Source organism: Garra rufa, chromosome 23 (assembly GCF_049309525.1).
Source record: "Garra rufa chromosome 23, GarRuf1.0, whole genome shotgun sequence".
In the NCBI taxonomy this organism is placed as follows: Eukaryota; Metazoa; Chordata; class Actinopteri; order Cypriniformes; family Cyprinidae; genus Garra; species Garra rufa.
Window position 1 is genome coordinate 20,003,119 of NC_133383.1, and position 22,656 is coordinate 20,025,774.

General features: G+C 37.2%; 2 protein-coding genes across 2 annotated transcripts; both read right to left on the reverse strand.

Moving 5' to 3' along the window:
* Window positions 1-2,090: 2,090 nt before the first annotated feature.
* On the reverse strand, window positions 2,091-6,591 carry sod1 (superoxide dismutase 1, soluble). The gene is made up of 5 exons (XM_073829103.1): window positions 6,437-6,591; window positions 4,601-4,697; window positions 4,401-4,470; window positions 2,515-2,632; window positions 2,091-2,428 (listed from the first exon to the last, which is right to left on the reverse strand). The coding sequence occupies exons 1-5, from the start codon at window positions 6,506-6,508 to the stop codon at window positions 2,321-2,323; spliced, it is 465 nt and encodes a 154-aa protein (XP_073685204.1). The 5' UTR covers window positions 6,509-6,591; the 3' UTR covers window positions 2,091-2,320.
* A 2,640-nt stretch (window positions 6,592-9,231) lies between these two features.
* Window positions 9,232-20,445, reverse strand: scaf4a (SR-related CTD-associated factor 4a). Its single transcript, XM_073829188.1, has 20 exons — window positions 20,309-20,445; window positions 17,465-17,548; window positions 17,297-17,341; window positions 17,057-17,218; window positions 16,829-16,958; window positions 16,288-16,430; window positions 15,961-16,137; window positions 14,889-14,977; window positions 14,690-14,783; window positions 14,431-14,583; window positions 14,269-14,342; window positions 13,993-14,183; window positions 13,769-13,869; window positions 13,581-13,694; window positions 13,326-13,482; window positions 12,756-12,859; window positions 12,518-12,671; window positions 11,877-11,957; window positions 11,660-11,746; window positions 9,232-10,671 (listed from the first exon to the last, which is right to left on the reverse strand). Exons 1-20 carry the CDS (start codon window positions 20,336-20,338, stop codon window positions 9,815-9,817), a joined length of 3,027 nt encoding a protein of 1,008 aa, XP_073685289.1. The 5' UTR covers window positions 20,339-20,445; the 3' UTR covers window positions 9,232-9,814.
* Window positions 20,446-22,656: the final 2,211 nt, after the last annotated feature.

The following is a 22,656-nucleotide window of genomic DNA, read 5'->3' on the forward strand; positions in this document are numbered from 1 at the left end:
ATCATCAGTTCTGATCTATTTAAAGCATCCTTGGTTAAAAAAATAATTAACAAACATACTGTATGTATTCATTTTTATTCAGTCATCTGAAAAAGTTAGGACACCCTATTGAATTTCGTTGTTTTCTGTATCAGGACATAATAAAAAATTATCTGGTCTTTGGCAGGTCTTGAAATTTGGAAAATAGATCTTCGGATAAACATCATCACATGACATATCACACAGTGTCATTATTTATTTAAGAAAAACACAGCCAAGATGGAAAGGCCATGTGTGACAAAGTTAGGACACTCTATTGCCTATAGCTCCATTTTAGCAGCAATAACTTGAAGCATTCATTTTCTGTGTGCGTTTATCAGTCTCTCACATTGTTCTGGAGGAATTTTGGACCACTCTTCTTTTTAACGTTGCTCCAGTTTATTAAGGTTTGTGGGCATTTGCTTATACACAGCTCTCACCAGCATTTGTGTCAGGATGAGATCTGGACTTTGACTGGGCTTTTGCAACTCCTTGATTCTTTTTCTTTTCAGCCATTCTGTTGTAGATTTGCTGTGTGCTTGAGATCATTGTCCTGTTGCATGACCCAATTTTGGCCCAGCTTTAGCTGTCGGACAGATGCCCTCACATTTGACTCTAGAATACTTTCCCAGGTCCTGTGGCTACAAAACAAGCCCAACATGATCAGCCCTCCTCCAGCATGCTTGTCTTCTGGTATGAGGTGTTTGTGCTGATATGCTCTTTAGGTTTTCACCAACCTTGGCACTGTGCATTATGGCCAAACATCCCCCACTTCAGTCTCGTCTGTTCAAAGTACATTATTTTAGACTTATGTTTTGTTCAGATGCAACTTTGCAGACCTATACTGTGCTGCAATGGTTTTTTAGATACAAGAGGCTTTTTTTTTCTGCCAAGCCTTCCAAACATGCCATTTTTGTCCCATATTTTATTGTCATGAACTTTATCATTTAACATGTTAACTGAGGTCTGTTGAGTCTGAGGTGTAGTTCTTGGGTTGTCTGCCATTTCTCTGAGCATTACACAGTCTGATCTTGGGGTGAATTTTCTGGGACGTCCAGTCCCGGAAGGAGAGGTGTCCGTTTTAAATGTCCTCCACATGTGAATAAATTTCTAATTGTTTGGAAATGGCCGTAGTACTCTTCGTAGATTGATGGCAGCAACAATTGCTACTCTAAGATGATTGCTGATGTCTTACCAGCTTGGCATTTTGTTAACACACCTGAAAGCTCCAGAAAAGCAAACTGCCAAAGCTTTTACTTTTATAGAGGCACTCAGACTTGCTGATGATCAGTTAATCAAAAGGTATTTGATTAGCAGTGCCTGACTGTTATTTACCCTCTTAATTCCAATGTTAACAGTAAGGGTGTCCTAACTTCATCACAAATGGCTTTTCCATTTCGGCTTTAATTCTGTTCAATAAATAACACAGTGCAATTTGTCACTTGTTCATCTGAGGATTTATTTTCCAAATTTTAAGGGTGTCCTAACTTTTTCACATGACTGTATATTTACTCCAAGCTTTTGAATGGTAGTGAACAATGTTACTAAATGTTTTTTTATTTCAGATAAATGCGGATCTTTGGATCTTTCTATTTATCAAAGAATCCTACAAAATGTACTCAACTGTTTTAAATACTACTAATAATAAATGTTTCTTGAACAGCAAATTAGAATGATTTCTGAAGGATCATGTGACTCTGAAGACTGAAGTAATGATGCTGAAAATTTTGCTTTGATCACAGGAATAAATTACATCTTACAATATACTGAAATAGAAAACTGTTATTTTAAATAGTACAAATATTTCACAACATTACTGTTTTTGCTGTACTTTAAATCAAATAAATGCAGGCTTGGAGAGCAAACTTCTTAAAAAAAAAAAAATATTACTGTTTAAAAACTTTTGGCTGGCAGTGAACATTTTCAGTACGTTTTCCATTTTTATTTTATTAGTTATTTTAATTTATTAAACAGAATCAGGTTTAATACTACCTGCACAATTTATGTTCCCCATCACTACCCATAACTGTAATTTATAAAGACACACACACACACACACACACACACACATATCCAGTCTGCGCAATCTTTATTGAATAAAGCAGAGATCAGAGGAAATGAACATAAATTTGTAGCTGTTTGCAGGCAGAGAGGGCCCAAAGAGACGTGTGCAGAAAAACGGCTTTACATGGCTGAAGTACAACTCTTTAAACATTAACTTGCAAAAATAGAGATGTAATCGTCAGTGGGCTTACGGAAGGGTATCCACATTGGTCGCCATTATATCCAAGCTTACTGGACTTCACTGAGTGATGCCTATAACACCACAGGCCAGACGACCTCCAGCATTGCCAGTCTTGAGACTTTCGTCATTGCCTCCCTTACCCAAGTCATCCTCCTTCTCGTGAATCTAGAGCAGAATATACATAATGAGGTTAGCTAGTTATTGCTATTAGATATGTTACGGATTATAAATCCACACAGTTGATTTCTTACCACCATGGTCCTCCCAATAACAGAGTGTTGCCCTGACAGGGTCACTAGTTTATCCACAATGTCAATCTTTGCAACACCACCGTCACCAGCTATCACGTTACCAAGGTCTCCGACGTGTCTGTGAGATACAGCACATTACAGTATTAAAAACACATATGCTGGAACTCAGCTGTTTGCAAGTTACATTAAAAAGATAAGCATTTACATTAAAAAACAAACAAAAAACAGGTAGACTATTTACTCTTTTTTTTTTTTAAATTTAAAATTAGGTCTGTATGTTACAAGAAAATAACTGCCATTGCAATATTCAGGTTTCTGCAAAATATCAAAAATACAGACATTTTGTTGTCCTGAAGATGATTTAAATAAATTAATTAATCATTCTAGAATGACTTGGGTGATTTTTCTGCAGAATAAACGATTAAAAAAAAAAAAAAAAAAAACCTCAAACCATAAAGTTTAGAGGGGTATAAAAAAAATAAAAATAAACACACGTCTTTCCGCTTGAGTTTTTACAAGCTACATTCTTACTGTTTTTGATTTAAGTATAAAAAGATTATACTTTAATATTGACACTTATTGTGAATATCATTACATAAACATTTTAATCAAAGCAAGAAATATTAGGGTTGGGTTTTAGACACAAATTTAATGTTGAAATGTTAAAATTTGCTGATTTGTAACAACCACATAAATTACACTCAATTACGTTATAATAATGAACTTACAATTACATAATTATACTTGTACTCCTTATACTTTTTTACAGTGAACAGTTAAATAGTGGCTGTCAGAAAAAAATTAAACACTGAAGAACAATAAAAATCATCATATTATATTGTGCATATATTTAGCTTACAGTTCATTTTGTTTAAATGTATTAAATGTACCTGTTTTTTTTTTTTTATCATTAAAGGAGAAGTTCATTTCAAGACTTCCAGACAAAATTTTACAATGTACTCACCCTCTTGTCATCTAAGATGTTCATATCTTTCTTTCTTCAGTCGTGAAGAAATAATGTTGAGGAAAACATTTCAGGATTTGTCTCCATATACTCTACTTCTATGGTGCCCAAAAAGCAGCTTAAATGTGGCTTTAAATGATCCCAAATGAAACATGCATCACTGCAGAAGTACTAAACCAGTGTTTGAAAAGTGAACATGCAAAAAGATCAAACACCCTTAACAAAAAAGGAAAAACAGCGATGTAGGATGATTTTAAAGAGTTCAGGCAGAGCTAGACAAAGCGAGCATTTGAGGTTAAAAAGTATAACAATTGTAATTTAAAAACAAAACAAAACATATAACCGATCGTTTTGCTAGATTAGACCATTCTTCCTTCGCTGGGATTGTTTACAACCGCATTTGAAGATGCATTTAAACTACATTTTGGAAGTTTACTCGGGGCACCATAGAAGTCCACTACATGGAGAAAAATCCTAAAACGTTTTCCTCAAAAAACTATTTCTTTACGACTGAAGAAAGAAAGACATGAACATCTTGGATGACAATGTTTGCTCTGGAAGTGCGGTGGGTTCAAAATATTGGTAACATTCATAGCTCAGGTGATTAATTCATATTCTTCTGTAAATAACTGAGTAACCACCAATAAGATGAACAGAACAGCTAACAAACAAATTATTATAGTCCTTCGTGAATACAAAAGTAATGGGAAACTATTTAGGAAGTCTGCTCTCTAGATACACACTCATTTGACTTGTGGAGATTTATTCAAATCTGACAAATCTGTGGGCAGGTAGAGTTTGTACTGTGATCTATAACATGACTAGATCATAAAAACAAGCATTTGACCATGTAGAGATTAGGAAACACATAGGGGTTATGGGGTACAAGGGGTTGTGCTGTATAGCACACTGATAAACTCACCTGACCCCATCAGTTGGTCCACCATGAGTTTTATCGTGAGGGTTAAAGTGCGGGCCTGCACTGATGCAGCCTGTGAGGAAACAACATGGTTTATGTCTGTGTTCAAAATAAAGACATATGTACAGGTTTAAAATAAAGTCTTCAATCCTAATGAGTTTGCCCTGTACTTTAAGATCAGTGACAGGAGTAACCGTGCTTACCATTTGTGTTGTCTCCAAAAGCATGGACATGGAAACCGTGCTTTCCTGGAGTAAGGCCAGTGATTTCCCCTGAGAGCTTCACTGGAGACTCGTCACTCTAAAACAAAGAGATCACTCATTTGGTTAATGATAGTTTCATATCACTTCAAAAAACAGAAGCATTAACTGTTTAGCATGAAGCATGGTTCCTGTGTGTGTTTGGATACCTGTATCTTCTAAACACACTAACAAAAATTATGTTCTTTCTCAGTGGTTGTCTTGTTTTTCAGTGCAAATGTCTAAATATAGAGGGTTTGCACCTACATCCAAGTTTGGTCAGTTACCCAGATGGACGGACATATTGGAGATACTCAGATGTAAACAACAGCATGGATTGCACATTTACACTGTCTAAACCATGGAAAACAATGCATGTAAGCTGTTGGATCATATGGAGAAGGACTTAGTAAGCAAGGACGTGCGCAACATTTTGACAAACTAAAATTAATAGTACAAGCAGATATTAGCCTAATATTTCCACTAGCTGACCGGAAATAAGAAGAAGAAACACAAATGTCAAGATTCTTGCCCTGGAAATCCTGGTTCAGTTTGGCCAATCACAAACGCCTTTTGTTCCTCAGAGAGTTTTTTGCATTCTTCTCCTTGATTTGTTATAACTTTTGTCAGTCTATAGTACTTCAAATGTTTTTCCTGTTCTCACCAATTAGTACAGCCAAAAACATGACAAAATGACCATTTTCAGCAGTGATAATCAGCTAAATATATGAGCTTAGTTCGGTTCAGTGGCACTGTTTATGTTCAGTCATTAAAACACTCCATTCTTAAACCAAGACACATTTACTTGAAACGGAAAATGATTTAATAAGCGAGTTTAAACAAGTTTTCATTTTCCATTTGTAGAGATTTGTTCAGGTTTTAATCATAAACCACTGATCAAATTTCTCACTTCATACCTTCATTTTGCATCTCAAGGAAATCTATCTTGTGTTTACATGTGATGTTTAGATATCTAAACAGGAAAACAAGACAAAAATACTAAGGAAGACCCAGAATGACACGATGCTGGATAAAATGAGGATGAAACTTATGACTACAAATATGATTAGTACTGTGACTTTAACAAACACTACAAATGGTGTTTGAAGAGCAAAGGCTTTCACCCATTACACCAGTACAGTTTGGGCCTCTGCCAGCATTTATTGCGTGCCAAGATCTCTGTCCTATTTGGACAAATTTTGACAGCAAACAAAGGGAGGAGCGTGACTCAGCAAACTTGTCCCTTCTAGCTATAATTTCATGAGACTTTTAAGGCAAGTCAGTAACATCAGTTTCTGCCATTAAACGCTTCAGAAAGTCCCAATTTCAGGTGCAAACGTTTGACAGTTTAATCATTTGCAATGCGTTTATAAAGACTAATAATTACTTTGCTTGTGCACGGGGGCGTATACTAAACGCAGGCCTGCAATCGTATCAAAGCTCATTGCTGAGCTGCTTTTAACGGTTCTAACGCATTTATGCAACGTAGCATGCAATGCATAGAAATTAGTCAAAAAAGTGAAAAATGAAGTGAAATCATGTCTAACAGGCCAGTGCAGTTTAATCTCAGATTTGGCCATCAATATCTGCATGATATTAGCATAGCTAATTTAGTGTAAATACATATCACACATCTAATGCTGGACTCTTGAATCATGGAGTACATATAACGTTACATGCATTGCGACGTAACTGTTAGTTGTAGGCTAACGTAGCTCGCTGCTCAAGCTGCCCTCCAGCTACAGGAACGTCATAAGAAACGGCGCAAAAAAAAAAAAAAAAACATAACGTTTTTTTTACCTCTTGCTCGAAATAAACGGTGCCGGTTACTTCTCCGGTGCCTTTAAGCACGCAAACAGCCTTCTTCACCATGCTTCCTTTGAATTATGCAAACTGTAAAGTTGTGACAGATAGTGAAAGAAAGGGATAGTGTTTTATAAGAAATGGGAGGCGCGTCAGCCGAACTGACCAATCGGAAGACAGAAGACACTCCTTGACGCTGATTGGGACAAATGTCTGGCGTGTCACAGTTATGTCATATGGAAGTGACGTTAAACTCTGGCCTTCGCCTTTTATGAAAGGAGTTGAATACAGTTGAGGTCAAACGTTTACATACACCTTGCAGAATCTGCAAAATGTTAATTATTTTACCAAAATAAGAGGTGTCATACAAAATCCATGTTTTTTTTTTTTATTTAGTACTGACCTGAAGATGATATTTCACATAGAAGACGTTTAAATACAGTCCACAAGAGAAAATAACTTCTTAGTTGAATTTATAAAAATGGCCCGTTCAACAGCTGATGCTTGATTCTTAATACTGTGCTGTTAAACACTAGCCTGGCAAGCCAGACCCACATAAATGTAGGGTCTGGGCACTCTCCATAGACAGGGCTCAACCGGAGGGGTGGGATAAACGGTTGTCTTTCAAACTCCTCTCCACGCAATAGGATAGCGCTACAACCAATCAGAGACTTAGTCGGTCAGGTGACGTAGTCAGAGCGACGAAGATTTTTAACAAAAATCAGTGCACTGTGCAGTCTGTCAGCTAAATAATAGACATAGATGGGCACTAAACCTTTAAAAGTAAACAAAAACATGCACAGACAAATCCAAATTACACCCTGCGGCTCGTGACGATACATTGATGTCCTAAGACACGAAACGATCGGTTTTTGCAAGAAAATGAACAGTATTTATATAATTTTCTTTTTACCTTTGATACACATCCACGTCCATCTGTCATGAGCACGAGTTTAGCATATCTATGATTCGACTCGTCACATGTGAACGCGCTTCGATGTAGTATACGCAAACACCGAAAGGGGAAATATGTAAAAAAAAAGTCCAGGATGAGTTTGCGCAAGCAAACGTAATCTTTTTCAGCTTTAAATGGGTTTGAACAACCAGGACAAGCGCAAGTAATTACCATTTTGAATAGCAGCTATATCCACAATCTCTTGTGCTGTGTAAACAATGAGTGTCGTATACACGCCACAGATCGCTTCCGGTGTTTGCGTATTCTACACCACAGCGCGTTCAGATGTAACGAGCTCCTGCTCAGGACACACGGACGTGGCTGTGTATCAAAAGTAAAAAAATATATAAATACTGTTCAGTTTTCCACGCTTAATTCACGGAACCAGGAATTCATGTCTGACTGAACTTATGGTCGCAGTTCAGTCGTCATCATGTTAAGCCCGCCCACCGACTCGTGATTGGCCCGGTACATCTTGGATTTTTCGGAAATTTAAGTGAATTGAGAGTAACTAGACTGACCTTAGAAGCAAATGTAATTTGCTGCCGCTAGGGGCGCGTCTAGATTCTAGGCTAGTTAAACACCACACTGAACAGTTAAACTGCCTGCTGTGCTTCAGGAAAATTTCTTCAGGTACCACAAATTCTTTAGTTTTTCAGCATTTTTGCGTATTCAAACCCTTTCCAACGACTGTATTATTTTGAGATCTATCTTTTACACACGGAGGACAACTAAGGGACTCATATGCAACTATTACAAAAGCAAAACTTTTTTTTATTATTTTAAAATGTTCTAATATATATATATATATATATATATGTTGGTCAACAGCGAAAAGGGTTTAAGCATAAAAACAATATTGTGTAATATTGCTTTAGATTGTTGTTCCCCCCCCCCCCCAAAATTAAAAAGTTTTCTGTTTAATTTAATTGAATTTTTGTTTTTTCTAAAAAAAAAAAAAAATCTCATACATTTTTCCCTAATTTACAGAAGACACCCACTTCAATGTCATTCAGTGCACCAGTCTTGTCAGGCATATTTACAACAAAAATCAATTTATGACACATTAAAATACGAATTACTTTCACCCCAAGTACTAACTAGTTTTAAAATTTGCCACTATCCTAGGTTTTGCCCATTTATCAGTAAGAATATTTTACTTCTTTAAAATTAAATTTAGTATACTCCCTCATTCTGTCATATATTTTAACATGTGCAAATCAGAATAAGCATGTTGTTTGAATTTTTACATAAATATTGTTACACTGAATGACAATGTAACATTATTTCAACCAAATTTTGACATTTTATTCTCCAAAAACTTATTTGAAACCTTAAAAGTAGACACTTTACTTACATTTAATGTGCTTCCTATGGACATAAAATCACCTTTGTAGATTTCTTTTGACATGGACATCTTAACGTCTTTGATCGACGTATATAGTAAAATCAAATGCATAAAATAAGTAAAGTGAATGTTTGCGTACTGTAAATTAGAATTCTCATATACCATCTACAATTTCCAATATGTATTACACTTATATATGAGATATTGCAATTGTTAATTCAAAGCACATGATTGTCACTTTGACCTTGACATATGGTCTCATACTGTCCTCTAATTCCAGTCATAACCAATTCATATAGATATAGACGTCCTATTCAAGCCAAGTCATTGGAAGCACAAGTCACAAGATAAACACCAGTATGGTTGTATATGCCGTAAGGCCCAGTAAACAGTAATTTGTTTATTTTGTTTTAAACTTGATAATCTTACTACTAGTTGGCACAAATATTTATAAATCACTAGGTTAAATGATAAAAAGTCTGAAACAACTTGCATATAAGTCAGTTCATTCATTTGGTATGAAAATATTTTATTAAAACCAAATTCCTATCGCTGAAATATTTGGAGTTCCTATCTCCAAAAACTTAAAAATTATAAAAACATCTTGTGTTTTTTTTTTTTTTGTATGTTGTAAACATTAAGTTAAAAACATTACAGCAAAAGGGTCTTAATATCATATTTTAGTGAATGCTTCCATTACTGAAACTCAACAGGGGTATCATTGTAAAACAAAAAACAAAAAAGCAAAAATGGCCAGTCAAAATCTACAAACATTATTCGAGTAATGTTAGCATATTTACAGCAGAATCATTAATCGTTTCTTTTCCTTATCTTCAGTTTTAATACAACATTCAAGCTTCATTGAGGTGGGACAATAAATTCACAAGGCAACGCTCCACGTTTGCCAAAAAGATGCTTTATAAAGTCTGAAAAACTCAGTTTGCGATGAAGAACCAAGCATCATATGCATAAAGCATCCCACAACAGTTGGACTTTGCTTTCTAGCCAGCAGTATTCAAGATTAGCACTGCCATGAGAGAAGCTCATATGGTCTTGACATATAAAGAGGCCTCTACGACTCTTCTGCATGTGTTTGTTCAGTAGATTTGCTCTCTACTTTAGGTTCTGAGGCTTTTGAGTCTGCTGTGGAAGATGCTGGAACATCTGGCTTGGCTTCGGGAAGTTCTTTAGTAGGGTTTGCACTGGGCTCGTTGGTATTCGCTGCAAGTCTCTCATTGGGTTCCTCACTGGTGAGACCTAGTCGATCGAGTCTATCGTCTCGGTCCCAGCGTGTGCTCCTCTCTCTGCTCCCTGCAGAGCGCCTTGTTCTTTCTTCACCATCCCGTCCTCGATCTCGCTCCCGATCTCGATCCCTCTCTCCATCCGGACTTCTCCTCCAGTCCCTGCGTTCTCTCTCTCTATCCCACCCACCTTGTTTTTCTGGCTCCTCGTGCCAGCCCCCAAACCGTTCACGACCATCGGGCCTCTCACCGCCACGACCCTCACCAAAAGGGCGACGCCCTCCATACCAGTCCTGCTCTCGATCTCTACCCCTCCCTAAACCGGGGCGCTCGCCTCTGAACGGTCTCGCCTCGTGATCATTCGGCCCGTCTGGTCTGGGTCCGCCGGGTCTCATGAAGGGAGGACCTGGAGGGGGGAAGGGGCCTCTGATGCCATGAGGAGGGGGCGGCATGCCAAAGCCACCGGGTGGTGGCTCGCGGTGCATCATCTGAGGTGGACCCCTGGGTGGCATCATCTGTGGTGGGATGGGCGGCATGCCAGGCCGAGGAGGAAGAGGGAAACGCTGCATGTGTGGGAGCGGCATTCCCGGGGGCCGCTGGAGAGGCATCATACCCGGCCTTGAACCTAGAAGACCTGGTGGAGACTGCATGCCCATCCCTGGTGGACCTCCAGGAGGCACCTGGTTTCCTGCGGAGTTAATGAAATAAAAATGAAATGACTTTACAAAGACACATCTACCTAGGGCTGCCCCCTAATAGTTGACTAACAGTTAGCCGACGAGAAGAGGCTTGGTCGACCAAAATCCAACAGTCCGTGACAGATACCCAACGCTCACCTATCATTCATTAACCTCAGATATGGCTTTTCATCTGAAAGACGTATGAAGTGTCTGTGCGGAGTGTGGAAGCTGAATAGTAGCATGCTTACTGCATGATGGATCACTTGCTCTTAAAATACCCCAAATTTTTGGTCACACAGATAGAAGTAATTAATTTTTCTAATCTAATCTGTAAGGACTACATTTATTTGTGTGCACTCACGAAAACAACAAAACATTTCACTTTTGTAAAATAATTAAAGCAAATAGGATGCACTTTCTGTCGTCTTGGTCTCTTTGAACTTGAGCGCGAAACTTCAAAACTGTGTATACTTGCCTCACAAACATTAAAAATATATCTATCTATAAGAGAGAGTAAGATGTCTACTTTTAAATGAATCAATTCAAACAGAAAACAAATATTCTCAGCTTATGTTATCCATGAAACATGGCGCATCCACTACTGCGGAGATGACAAGTTAGTGTCGCCGACCTTATCTCTTAAGTCGAAAACAAACAAAAAAAACACTATTTTATCAGTTATTAAAACATTAATGCAATGTCTTTGCTGTTTTTTCCTGACACATTCGTAATTAGTACATCTGTCAATGTGACGTGGCAAGGTTTTTTTGCGTACATTGAGTGCTTATTAGGCTATTAAGGCCATTAAAGGCTCATTATTATGATTTATATAGTTTATTAATAAACATGCGACTAATCGACTAATGCTTAAAATGAATGACTACTAGTCGACTAGAAAACTTGTTAGTCAGGGGCAGCTCTACTTTTAATCTATGTTAAAATATTTCATAATATTTTGGTTGATTAATAAATCTACACATTGACACAAACACCCACCTGAGTTGTACCCCTCTGATCCATCACTGTTGATTCTTGGGCCCATACCTGCTGGATCTTTCGACAGGTCTTCAACTGAGCTGCCAACTACAGCGAAAAAAAGAATCAAGTCAGTGTTGCTGTCAAGATAGGTAATTTATAGAAACTAAATACTGGCTTACTGGTCCAGCCTATAAAAATAAAATTAGGTAGTGTGTATACAATAAAGCCTGCCCACCTGGAGGCATGCCGATCCCTGCTGTAGGTGGAGGAGGCCCAGTGGCGCCCATAGGAGGCATGGCACCCGGGGGGAGAAATCCTAAATCAAGAATAAGGTGTTTTAGTAACTGGTGCAATACTTCTCTGAAAACAAAACATCTATCCTGACAACACACTCAAAAGGACAGTTGACCCAGAAACGAAAATTCTGTCATTAATTACTCCCTCTCATGTCGTTCCAAACCTGTAAGACCTTTGTTCATCTTCTGTACACAAATTAAGATATTTTTAGAAATCAGAGCGCTTTCTGACCCTCCATAGTCTTGGCAGCGGAGAAAAAATGGATAATTTAAAAAAATTCTTTATTTTTGTTTTCTTTATGCACAAAAAGTATTCTCACAGCTTCGGAAAATGTCCTATGGACTATTTTAACATTGTCCTTACTACCTTTCTGGGCCTGGGAACATTTCAGTTACATTGCTGTCTTTGCAAAGTCAAAAAGCTCTCAGATTTCATCAAAAATATCTTAACTGTGTTCTGAGGATGAACAAAGGTCTCATGGGTTTGGAACGACCTGAGGTTGAGTAATTTATGACAGAATTTTCACATTTTTGGGTGAAGTATCTCTTCAACAACATTCTGTCACTAGTTTTGCTGTACCTGGTGGCATCTGCATGGGGTTAAAACCTGGCCGAATGAAGGGACCCGGGGGTGGGGGAACCCCAGGTGGGAATGAGGGCGGTGGGATGTTCATGGGTCCTGGGAATCCTGGAGGTGGGACACCGACTGCTCCCATTGGCTGGACAGGAGGAACCTGAATAAGAAAAAAAAATAGGAAAAATTAATAATGGGAACCAAAAACAAAAACTTTAAGAAGAACCAGGGCATTTTGAGTTACCTGCATAGGTACCACATTCGGGGTCTCCTCCATTTTTCCCACCTCAGGCCTGCCGTTCTGAGACTCTTCAGCCTTCTCCAACTCAATCTGAGAGCTTCTCCATTCTGAACATGGACATGTAAACAATGTTACTATGTGCCCTTAATGGATATGAAAATTAAATTAATTATTGACCCTCATGTTGTTCCGAACCTGTTAGACCCTCGTTCATCTTTCTGACCCTCCATAGACTGCATAAATGCAATTTTTGAATCAAAAATTGTTGACTAAAGTGGTTATTTTTGTTTTCTTCACGCACAAAAAGTATTCTTGTAGCTTTAGAACATTACGTTGAACCACTGATCTCACATGGACTATTTTAACAATGTCCTTACTACTTTTCTGGGCCTTACAACGTGGTAGTTGTGTTGCTGTTTATGCAGGGTCAGATTTCATCAAAAATATCTGAATTTGTGTTCTGAAGATGAACAAAGGTCTTTCAGGTTTGCAATGACATGAAGGTGAGTAATTAATGACAGAACTGTCATTTTTGAGTGAATTAACCCTTTAACAATTGGTTGCAACAGTTACCTGGTGCAAGAGTATGAGGGTCTAGCATCCCTCCTTCTCTAAACACATCCAGGTCCTCCATCTTTACTTTGGACCATGGTACGTAGGTTACACCCAACTCCACATCCCAATACTGCTTGAACTCAGTCTTAATGCCCTTATTCAGAGCCCAGGCAATCTGGAGAAATATAGTGATGCATCAAGTTGAAAAGTTAAAAATGTTCTTCTACTTTGGTTTTATTTTGATCAATCTGAGCTAAAAGTATCATCCGATACCTTAATGGCTTTCTGGTTGACTTTGTATGGACCTCTGCTTAGTTTCTGCAAGGCTCGATAGGCATCCTGACGATGAATCATGACAATGTAGGCACAACCACGAGGAGGAATCATCTATCAAAATGACAAAATGAGGCTTTAGCACAGAAATCCAACATCTTCTGTTACTCTAATTCTCAAGAACATACATTAATTGAATCTATCTGCCCAAACTCCTCTAGTAAACACGCCACATCCTGCTGCTGTGTCCTTTTATCTAGCTGCCCCACCCAGAGAGTAGTACTGCACACTGAAAGAGAGAAATCCACAATGTCACATTTGCATCAGGAAAAAAAATTATTACTGTGTTATTCATACTTTATAGTGGGCAAGTTTGACTGGTGGTTATAGTAGTTAAAGTGTTACTGCTTACCACTGAGAGTGTTATTCTTCACAGGAGGAAGGCCTTTCTGTCTTCGTTCTCGTTCCTTTTCTCTGTCTCTTCTTTCCTGAGACCGCGAGCGAGGCGACTGACGCCGTCGTTCTCGAGAACGAGAGCGCGACCGTCGATGCCGCATTCGTCTGGTACGGGAATTGGATCGTGACCTTCTTCTTTTAGGAGATCTGAAGCAAAAACAACAACATTATTTAACCTTGGCATTAGAACTAAAAAATGTTATTCATGAGGACAGTGATTTGTTGTACGCACCTCGACCCTGAACGTGACCGTGACCTCTTGCCATCGGGGTAAGGCCTGGCAGATGCATCTGAATTCATTATTTCCTGTGCCAAGTTATCAGAGATTAGTATTCAATTCTACAGCAGCTTAAGAGTTAAGAATTAGTTAATTGTTCAATTTAAATTAATTTACTGGATGCTGATGTCCAGGCATGTGTTGATTGAAGGTGTCATTCTGAGGGGGGAAAGCTGCGTGTGGCTGTCCCATCTGAGGCATCATATCTGGATAGGGCTGAGAGGTCATGAGACCAAAGCCTTGGACCTGTCCGTTCGAAGGTAGAACAACCTGAGCAGACAACAATAAAAATTTATTAAATTCCAGGAAAATGTCTTAATTTAGATTCATATTTCAGCCCAAATTGTTTTCAAATAAGGGGCTTGCAGTAATATACCTGCTGCCGCTGTGACATGGCCATCATATGTTGTTGAAAGTGCTGCAGCTGATTGGCTGGAGGAAATCCTGGGACGGCCTGCTCAGGAAATCCCCTGCAGAAACAGAAGAAATAACAAACTTAAAATTTTGCACACAAACTTTGCAAGTGATACATGGTATATCAGCATTCCAAACATGGTAAAGAAAATGCTACTTACATAGTCGGTTGGATGGATGGAGTGTCATCCTTCTTGGATTCCTCACCCGCTTCTGGCTCATCGTCATAGTCAAAGCGGTCCAGAATGGTCTGAAAGATAAAGAGGAAAGAGAATGTCAGGGACTTTAGACCAACAAGGGATTTTTTTAGCCATTCCTCCAGTCTTCGGTGTCACATGATCCTTCAGAAATCATTCTGATTTCCTGGTCAAGAAACATTGAAAACAGCATTTTTGTGGAAACTGCTGGATAAATTTTGATTATTTGATATTTAAAAAATTAAATATGAGAAAAGGACAGCATTTATTTATACTTTTTTAGTAATTTGAAATTATAAATACACAGTTGAAGTTTACATACACCTTGCAGAATCTTGTAAAAAAAGGAACGTACAAAATGCATGTAATTTTATTTAATTTCTTATTTTTCTTTTTTTTTCTTTTCTTATTGTTGTGTTCTTACCTGAATGATCCACAGCAGGGTTTTTTTTGTTTGTTTGTTTAGTGATTTTTGTTTAGTGCAGTTAAACTGCCAGCTGTTTTCAAGAAAATCCTTTAGGTCCAACAAATTCATTGTTTTTTCAACATTTTTGTGTATCTGAACCCTTTCCAACAATGACTGTATGACTCTGAGATCTATCTTTTCACACCGAAGACAACTGAGGGACTCATATGCAACTATTACAGAATGTTCAAACACTCACTGATGCTTTATAAGGAAAAACAATGCATTAAGAGCCAGGGGTGCAAACTTTTGAATGGAATGAGGATGTGTACATTTTTCTTATATTGCCTAAATATCAAATTTTTTTCATTTAGTACTGCCCTCAGAAGCTCCAGAAGATACTTACATGTTTCCCATAAGACAAAATAAGTTACATTTTCCATGATCTTTGAATTTAAAACGTTTTCATGTGAAATATTTTATTACTATTATTTTGTTGAAATAATTAACATTTCGCCGATTCCGCAAGGTGTATGTATACTTTTGAACATAAATATCTCACTGTTTAAGATGAGCTGTACTCTTTTAGATACCCAGAGCATGTTCAAAATCAACTAATCTCTTTTTCACCGTGTCGAAGGTGGCTTTCTTTTCCGCAGGCTGTGGTGCGTGATGGATGTGCTGATGTGTGATGGTGGAAGAAGCAGTCATAGCCTGGGCCTGTAGGTGGAGGTGACTTCTGTTATTGTCCACAGCTGGAGACTGAGGTTTCTCCGGTGGCTGAAAGTTCTGAAGCATCTGCTGAAGCTTTAGAAAACAGCGAACATGAATATCCTACAAGGACTAAAATTATTTCATGATTTCTTTCTTGTTTTTTATGTTAAAACACCCCAAGGTGTTCAATGTCCTTTGCAAACATCTGATATGCAGGAAACCCAGTGCATTCAGTCAACTAACCTGCTGTCCTTGAGAAGACTGAATTAGCTGAGCAACAGCCGCAAAGGCATCTGAATTTTGAAGCTGAGGCACAGCTGCTGCGATCGTGTTCGGCGTCACCACAGGATGAGCCTCCTGTTCCCTCATGGGAGACTGTGGAGATGCTGCAGCAGAAACATTGATAATGAAGCCATTATAAGTAAATGTAACAAGGTGAAACCTTGTTTGAACCCCAAGTTTGAACTTCCAAAATGCAGTTTAAATGCAGCTTCAAAGGGCTCTAAACGATCTCAGATGAACAAAGGTCTTATCTTGTTTTTGTCGAAACTGCGATATATTTTTCAGAATTGTATGATGAATAAAATGTAAAAAATAACAGCATTTATTTCTTTACTGTTGCTTTAGATCAATTTATAGTAACAATAGTGATTTATCTCAAAACAAATCTTACTGATGCCAAACATTTGCTACTGTCTATATTCGCGACCAGAAAGACCAGTTTGCAGCACAGATAAGAAGTGCATTAAAATTGTATATTCAGTGTTACACATCAGTGTCTTACCCCCATCAGGGCCGCTGTCAAAGCCTGTTGAGCTGCTGGATCCAGCAGCCATGTCCAATAGAGGCTGGATTACCTCAATCTTAAATACTCCATTCTTCTGCCACAGGTTTAGCACTCTCACTATCTTACTCTGAAGACGAAAGAGAAACATAAAGTAAGCATTCAAATAATTTACAATAAGGGTACCGAATAAAAAGCCTTTGCATATCACTGTATAAATATTCTCACCCTATCTTCTGTGGGACACAAGCATAGATTCTCAAATGTGCCTGTGATGTTTTTAGTGAACCTAGGTCCAAACACATCTTTATCGGCTCCAAACTGATGCCGTGACTGTCTCACGATGGAATCCACCACGTAGAGTCCAGGAACTTTGTACTCTGGTTTGCACTGTGCACAAAACAACATTCAGTTAATGAACACAACCAACAATGATCCATCTCAAACCCAGTCCAAATGGGCACCTACCTTCTTTATGAACTTTTCCACAATTTGGACAACATGCTTGTATAACTGAAAGACACACAAAATGAAAAGAGATTAAAAAGAAGATTTTCAAATGTGCTACAGCATCCGGTATCAGTTGTGATGGGTGTAAACACTGTACACTGCACTGTAACCTCAAGATCAACTTACTTTAATGGCTTTTATGGCAGATTTGGTGATGGAGATCATCTTAGCCCTCGAGATGGGAGGTTTGGTGTCCATCAAGGAGAACAACTGCAATGGAGACATAAAGTAACATTAGGGCATATGATGCTAATGCCGGCTGAAATAGTGGACTTCATTACTGGATGAACCTCACGCAGAAAGCTTGAAACATTCTGGCAATGCTTTTTAAAGTGGAAGCAACCTTCCCTAAACATGAAAAATACAATGATATTGCTATGTTTTTAAATACTGTGGAATAAGACAATGGTTTATGGACATGTAGTATACTTTACATGTAAGTAAATATGGAATATATAAAGAATTCACTACAGAAGTATATCTCAAAGTAGCATGCTATTACCAACTTATCCCATCTCTGTTTTTGTAAGGAATATGTTTCAAAAAACTTATAAACGCTACATTACAAAAAAAAAAATTGTAACGAATAAAACCAAATATTTTTCTTGTCAAGCTAAACGGTTTTATTATGTATTAACAAAACGCCTTCATAATTTAAGACACCATTTACAAATACAGTGTACCAGAAGGTGGTTCTCATATATCTTGCTTATACTGAACATCTTGTGGAAAAAACAAAGTGATTTTAGCTTGTACTTTAATCATTTAATCAATTAAGTTAAAATACCTCCCCATATTTCTTAATATACAGAGACAACTATAAAACGTCAATCATGCTCTAACTCAGTGACAGTTCTGTAAGTAAAAAAAAAAACTCTCTATAAAATTGTTTTTTAAATCTCCAGTCTGAGAATCAAAACAAACAAATCAGACCGAATGAACTCTTTAGCACCCGCCCACTTAAAATGAAGCACTGTGAATGATGTAATAATCAGACTGCCTACACTCTCAAGCTACTTTAACATATGTATAAGTAAGCACATTTCACAAAAAAACATTACATCTATTGTTTCCAAATCCAAAGCTGCATCCAAATACTTCCCTACAATACCACTGAACTGAATGAACATTGCAAATTTAGCTGATTCTTGCTGCTGAAAATGGTCAATTATTGTCATGTTTTGGGCTGTACCAATCGGTCAGACTGGGAAAAAAAACATTTGGAGTAGTACAATCTGCCAAAAGTTATAACATGTAAAGAGAACAGTGCAAAAAACTGTCTGTTTGTGGTAAACTGAACCAGTATTTTCAGGGCGAGAATCTTGACAACATTCACGTTTGTTCTTATTATTTCAGGTCAGGTAGATGAAACATTAGACTATTGTCTTAACTAATACTGTGCTCGTATGCATCTTTACCACCTATTAACTTAAGTGTGTCAAAATATTGCACCTTTTCCTGCTTACTAAGTCCTTCTCTGTATGATTTAGCAGCTTCCTTGCATTTTTTCCATGGTGTAAACAGCATAAATTAGCAGAACATTGTATTCAGTAGTACATTAACCATGCAATCCATGCTGTTGTTTATATCCGAGTATCTCCAAAATGGCTGCGCATCCAGGTAACTGACCAAAACGTGACGTAAATGCAAACCTGCATCCTGACCTGTCCAGAAATAGTGACACTGGCTAAAACGACTTAAGATTTGGCTGACCAATAACACACAAAAGAAAGTATTTTGGTTTAGTGAGGTTTGTGGTGTAGAAATTACTTCGCGTATCAGGTTTGTAAAAAACAATTACAACACTTTACAAATAACCGCCCAAATTTACATAAACTTGTTATCCTGCAAGCTTACTCATGAACATTGAACTACAGTAGGTGAAGGTTAGATGAAATGAAACCTTAAAGGCACAGTAACAAAAACATCCTTTCAATGAGCAAGAGAAAAGATGGAAAAGCATCATTTTGCAACACCATTTGATTTTTCAGTTTTCAGTGCTTAATGGAATGTAAGAAAATGCAGCTTTTTGTGGTATATTGCAATCATTCTGTCACAGTTTTAGACAAATTAGCCATGTGCAGCCACATTTGTTTATCAACTATTAGCAAGCAATATGTGACCCTGGACCAAAAAAACCCTCTTAATTAGCTTAAGTATATTTGTAGCAATAGCCCAAAACACATTGTATGGGTGAAAAATCATTAGGATATAAAGTAAAAATCATGTTCCATTAAGATATTCAGTAAATTTCCTAAAAACGCAGTTTTGATTAGTAATGTGCATTGTTAACAACTTCATTTGGACAACTTTAAAGCCGATATTCTCAATATTTACATTTTTGCACCCTCAATTTTCAAATGCTGTCCTATACTAACAAGCCATTCATCGATAGAAAGCTTATAAATTAAGTTTTCCGATTAATTTTCGACACATTGAGCCTTACGACTGGTTTTGTGGTCCAAGATAACATATAAAGTTCCTGAAAGAACGAACTATGACAGGTTAGAGATGATCCATGACCACGAATGCACCTTTACGCTGGAGACTCATGGCAGACGAGCTACACACAGAGCGCGCGCACTGTAAACAACACGAGCACTAGTTTGTAATTACGTCAACTTATAACTTTAGCACAGATGTGTATTCATATGTATTCATGTGAGATCAGACGTAGGAAAAAGGAGAGACCAACATGAAAACTGACCAACTGCAGACCATGCTGTCTATTATCATTACTAGGCCTGTTATTACGGCGTTTAAAGTATCGTAATGCACAGATCTAAGGTTTTACGTTAACATTTACGAATGGACGGTTTTGTATGATCATCTAGATCCAAACTGGCGGCATGCAACTGCGCATTTTAAACACTGAGGCCTTCATCTAGCTTGGGCCGTTGCTACACATTGAACGCTTGTGCTCAACAAACCGCCATTTTACGGCCGTTTCAGCTTATTGAACACACACACCTCATGATTAAAAGCGTTGACGGCATCCATGGTGTCCCGTCTCTGCTTTGCGGTCACTTTCTCCGGTAAAATCAGAAATATGTGCGGTACTGTCCTCCAACAGGCCGCCCCAACATGTCCGCCCCTGGCAGCAGACAGACAGCTCGGACTCGGAGTCGGCGCGGTGCTCGCAGTGCAGGATGGGATTGAGAGACTGTTGTTGTACCAAACGGCCACTAGATGGCGCTGCGAGAACGTACGAAAGAGCGAAAAAACACATTTCTGTTTTTATACGGGTTGATTTTGAAATAATACAAAGGCTTTATCATAAATTACAGGCAATAACATTTAGTTAATAACATACATGAATATACAAAAATGCATTTAAAATCAAACACTGACATAAAAGCATATAGTCATGGTAAAACCAGACACTAGCCTACTTCATATGTAAACAAGTGTTCAAGCAATAAATTAAGACATTTTATATAAACATAATTTTTAACATGTTTTCACCGAATGAGAACTGCTAATGTAGATTTAACGTAGAAATTACTAATTCGTAAGTAGGGTTCATACATCATAAACATCTGTTTTAAACATTTTTTATTACACAGAAGATATATTAAAATAAGAAAATTTGCCTTTCAGATCCTTATGAAACTTAACCATGGTCTTACTACAGTAAGCATGGTTTAACTATGGTTTTTGTAGTAAAAACCATAGTAACCACAAAATTAACCATGGTTTTACCATAGAATTTGCTGTAAAATCATGGCAACTACAAAATTAGCCACGGTTTACCATGGTTAAATGTTTTTGTAGTAAAATCCCAGTAACCACAAAATTAACCATGGTTTTACTATAGAATTTGCAGTAAAACCTTGAAAACTACAAAAATTAACCATGCATGGTTTAACTAAACGAACAATGGTTTAATTATCGTTTTTATAGTAAAACCATAGTAACCACAAAATTAACCATGATTTTACCATAGAATTCGCAGTAAAACCATGGTAACTACAAAAATTAGCCATGGTTTTACTAAACGAACATTGGTTTTACTATCGTTTTTGTAAAAACCATAACCACAAAATTAACCATGATTTTACCATAGAATTTGCAGTAAAACCATGGTAACTACAAAAATTAGCCATAAAATGGTTTAACTATCGTTTTTGTAGTAAAAACTATAATACCCACAAAATTAACCATGATTTTACCATAGAATTTGCAGTAAAACAATGGTCACTACAAAAATTAACCATGGTTTTACTAAAAAAGAACCATAGTAACCAAAAAAAATAGCCATGTTTTTTGTAGTAAAACCATAGTATACACACGATATTCCATGATTTTACCATATAATTTGCAGTAAAACAATGGTAACTACAAAATTAACTATGGTTTTTATCATAGAATTTGCAGTAAAACCATGGTAACTACAAAACTAACCATGGTTTTACTACAAGTAAATACTTTGTACGTTGTACAATGAAAATATGAACACATTAAGTCCTATGTTTTGTGTTCTCCAAACATTATGATCATTATAAATGATGCTTCCTTGATTATAAACCATGAAAATATGTTTTGACAACACAACATATGGTTTATTAAATCTATTAGGCTTAAATTCTGTTCATTATTATTCCAAAAACTTCAAATGGTAACTTCAAAATTACCCATGGTTTTACTATAAGAACCATGGTTTAACTATCACTTTTGTAGTTAAACCATAGTAACCACAAAAATTAACCATGGTTTTATCATAGAATTTGCAGTAAAACCATGGTAACTACAAAACTAACCATGGTTTTACTACAAGTAAATACTTTGTACGTTGTACAATGAAAATATGAACACATTAAGTCCTATGTTTTGTGTTCTCCAAACATTATGATCATTATAAATGATGCTTCCTTGATTATAAACCATGAAAATATGTTTTGACAACACAACATATGGTTTATTAAATCTATTAGGCTTAAATTCTGTTCATTATTATTCCAAACGCTGGAGGCTGCCTGGTTCACCCACCACCCTTGACAGTTTGGATATTCAGTCCCTTTTTCATGAGCAACTGCATTCACTTAAAACTTGCTGTAGGTCTGTAACAGAAAACAGCTGACGTACAGTGTATGTGTGTGTGAGATGAAGATCCTTTCAAATTAAAAAAGACAAAAAAGATTAATAAGCTTTGAAAACATTAATGACAATGCATTACATCTGCTTAGAGGCCTAAAATATTCCACTGAAGTCCTTTGTTTATAGAAACTCACTTCAGAAATGAAGCAAATAAATATACAGTAACATTCAAAAGCCAGGGTTCAGTAAGTCTCTTATGTTTAACTAAGCGGTGGTTTAGT

Bases quoted from the DNA above. Each gene is read 5' to 3' on its own strand.
- scaf4a (XM_073829188.1), bottom strand. From the start codon at position 20,338: ATGGATGCCGTCAACGCTTTTAATCATGAG. The intron at 14,584-14,689 runs GTATATTACTGC...TTGTCTGCTCAG, and splicing joins CCATGTCACAGCGGCAGCAG to GTTGTTCTACCTTCGAACGG. The intron at 11,747-11,876 runs GTGGGCAGGCTT...TTTTCGCTGTAG, and splicing joins AGGGATCGGCATGCCTCCAG to TTGGCAGCTCAGTTGAAGAC.
- sod1 (XM_073829103.1), bottom strand. From the start codon at position 6,508: ATGGTGAAGAAGGCTGTTTGCGTGCTTAAAGGCACCGGAGAAGTAACC. The intron at 4,471-4,600 runs GTAAGCACGGTT...GTTTCCTCACAG, and splicing joins TTTTGGAGACAACACAAATG to GCTGCATCAGTGCAGGCCCG. The intron at 2,633-4,400 runs GTGAGTTTATCA...TGTATCTCACAG, and splicing joins GGACCAACTGATGGGGTCAG to ACACGTCGGAGACCTTGGTA.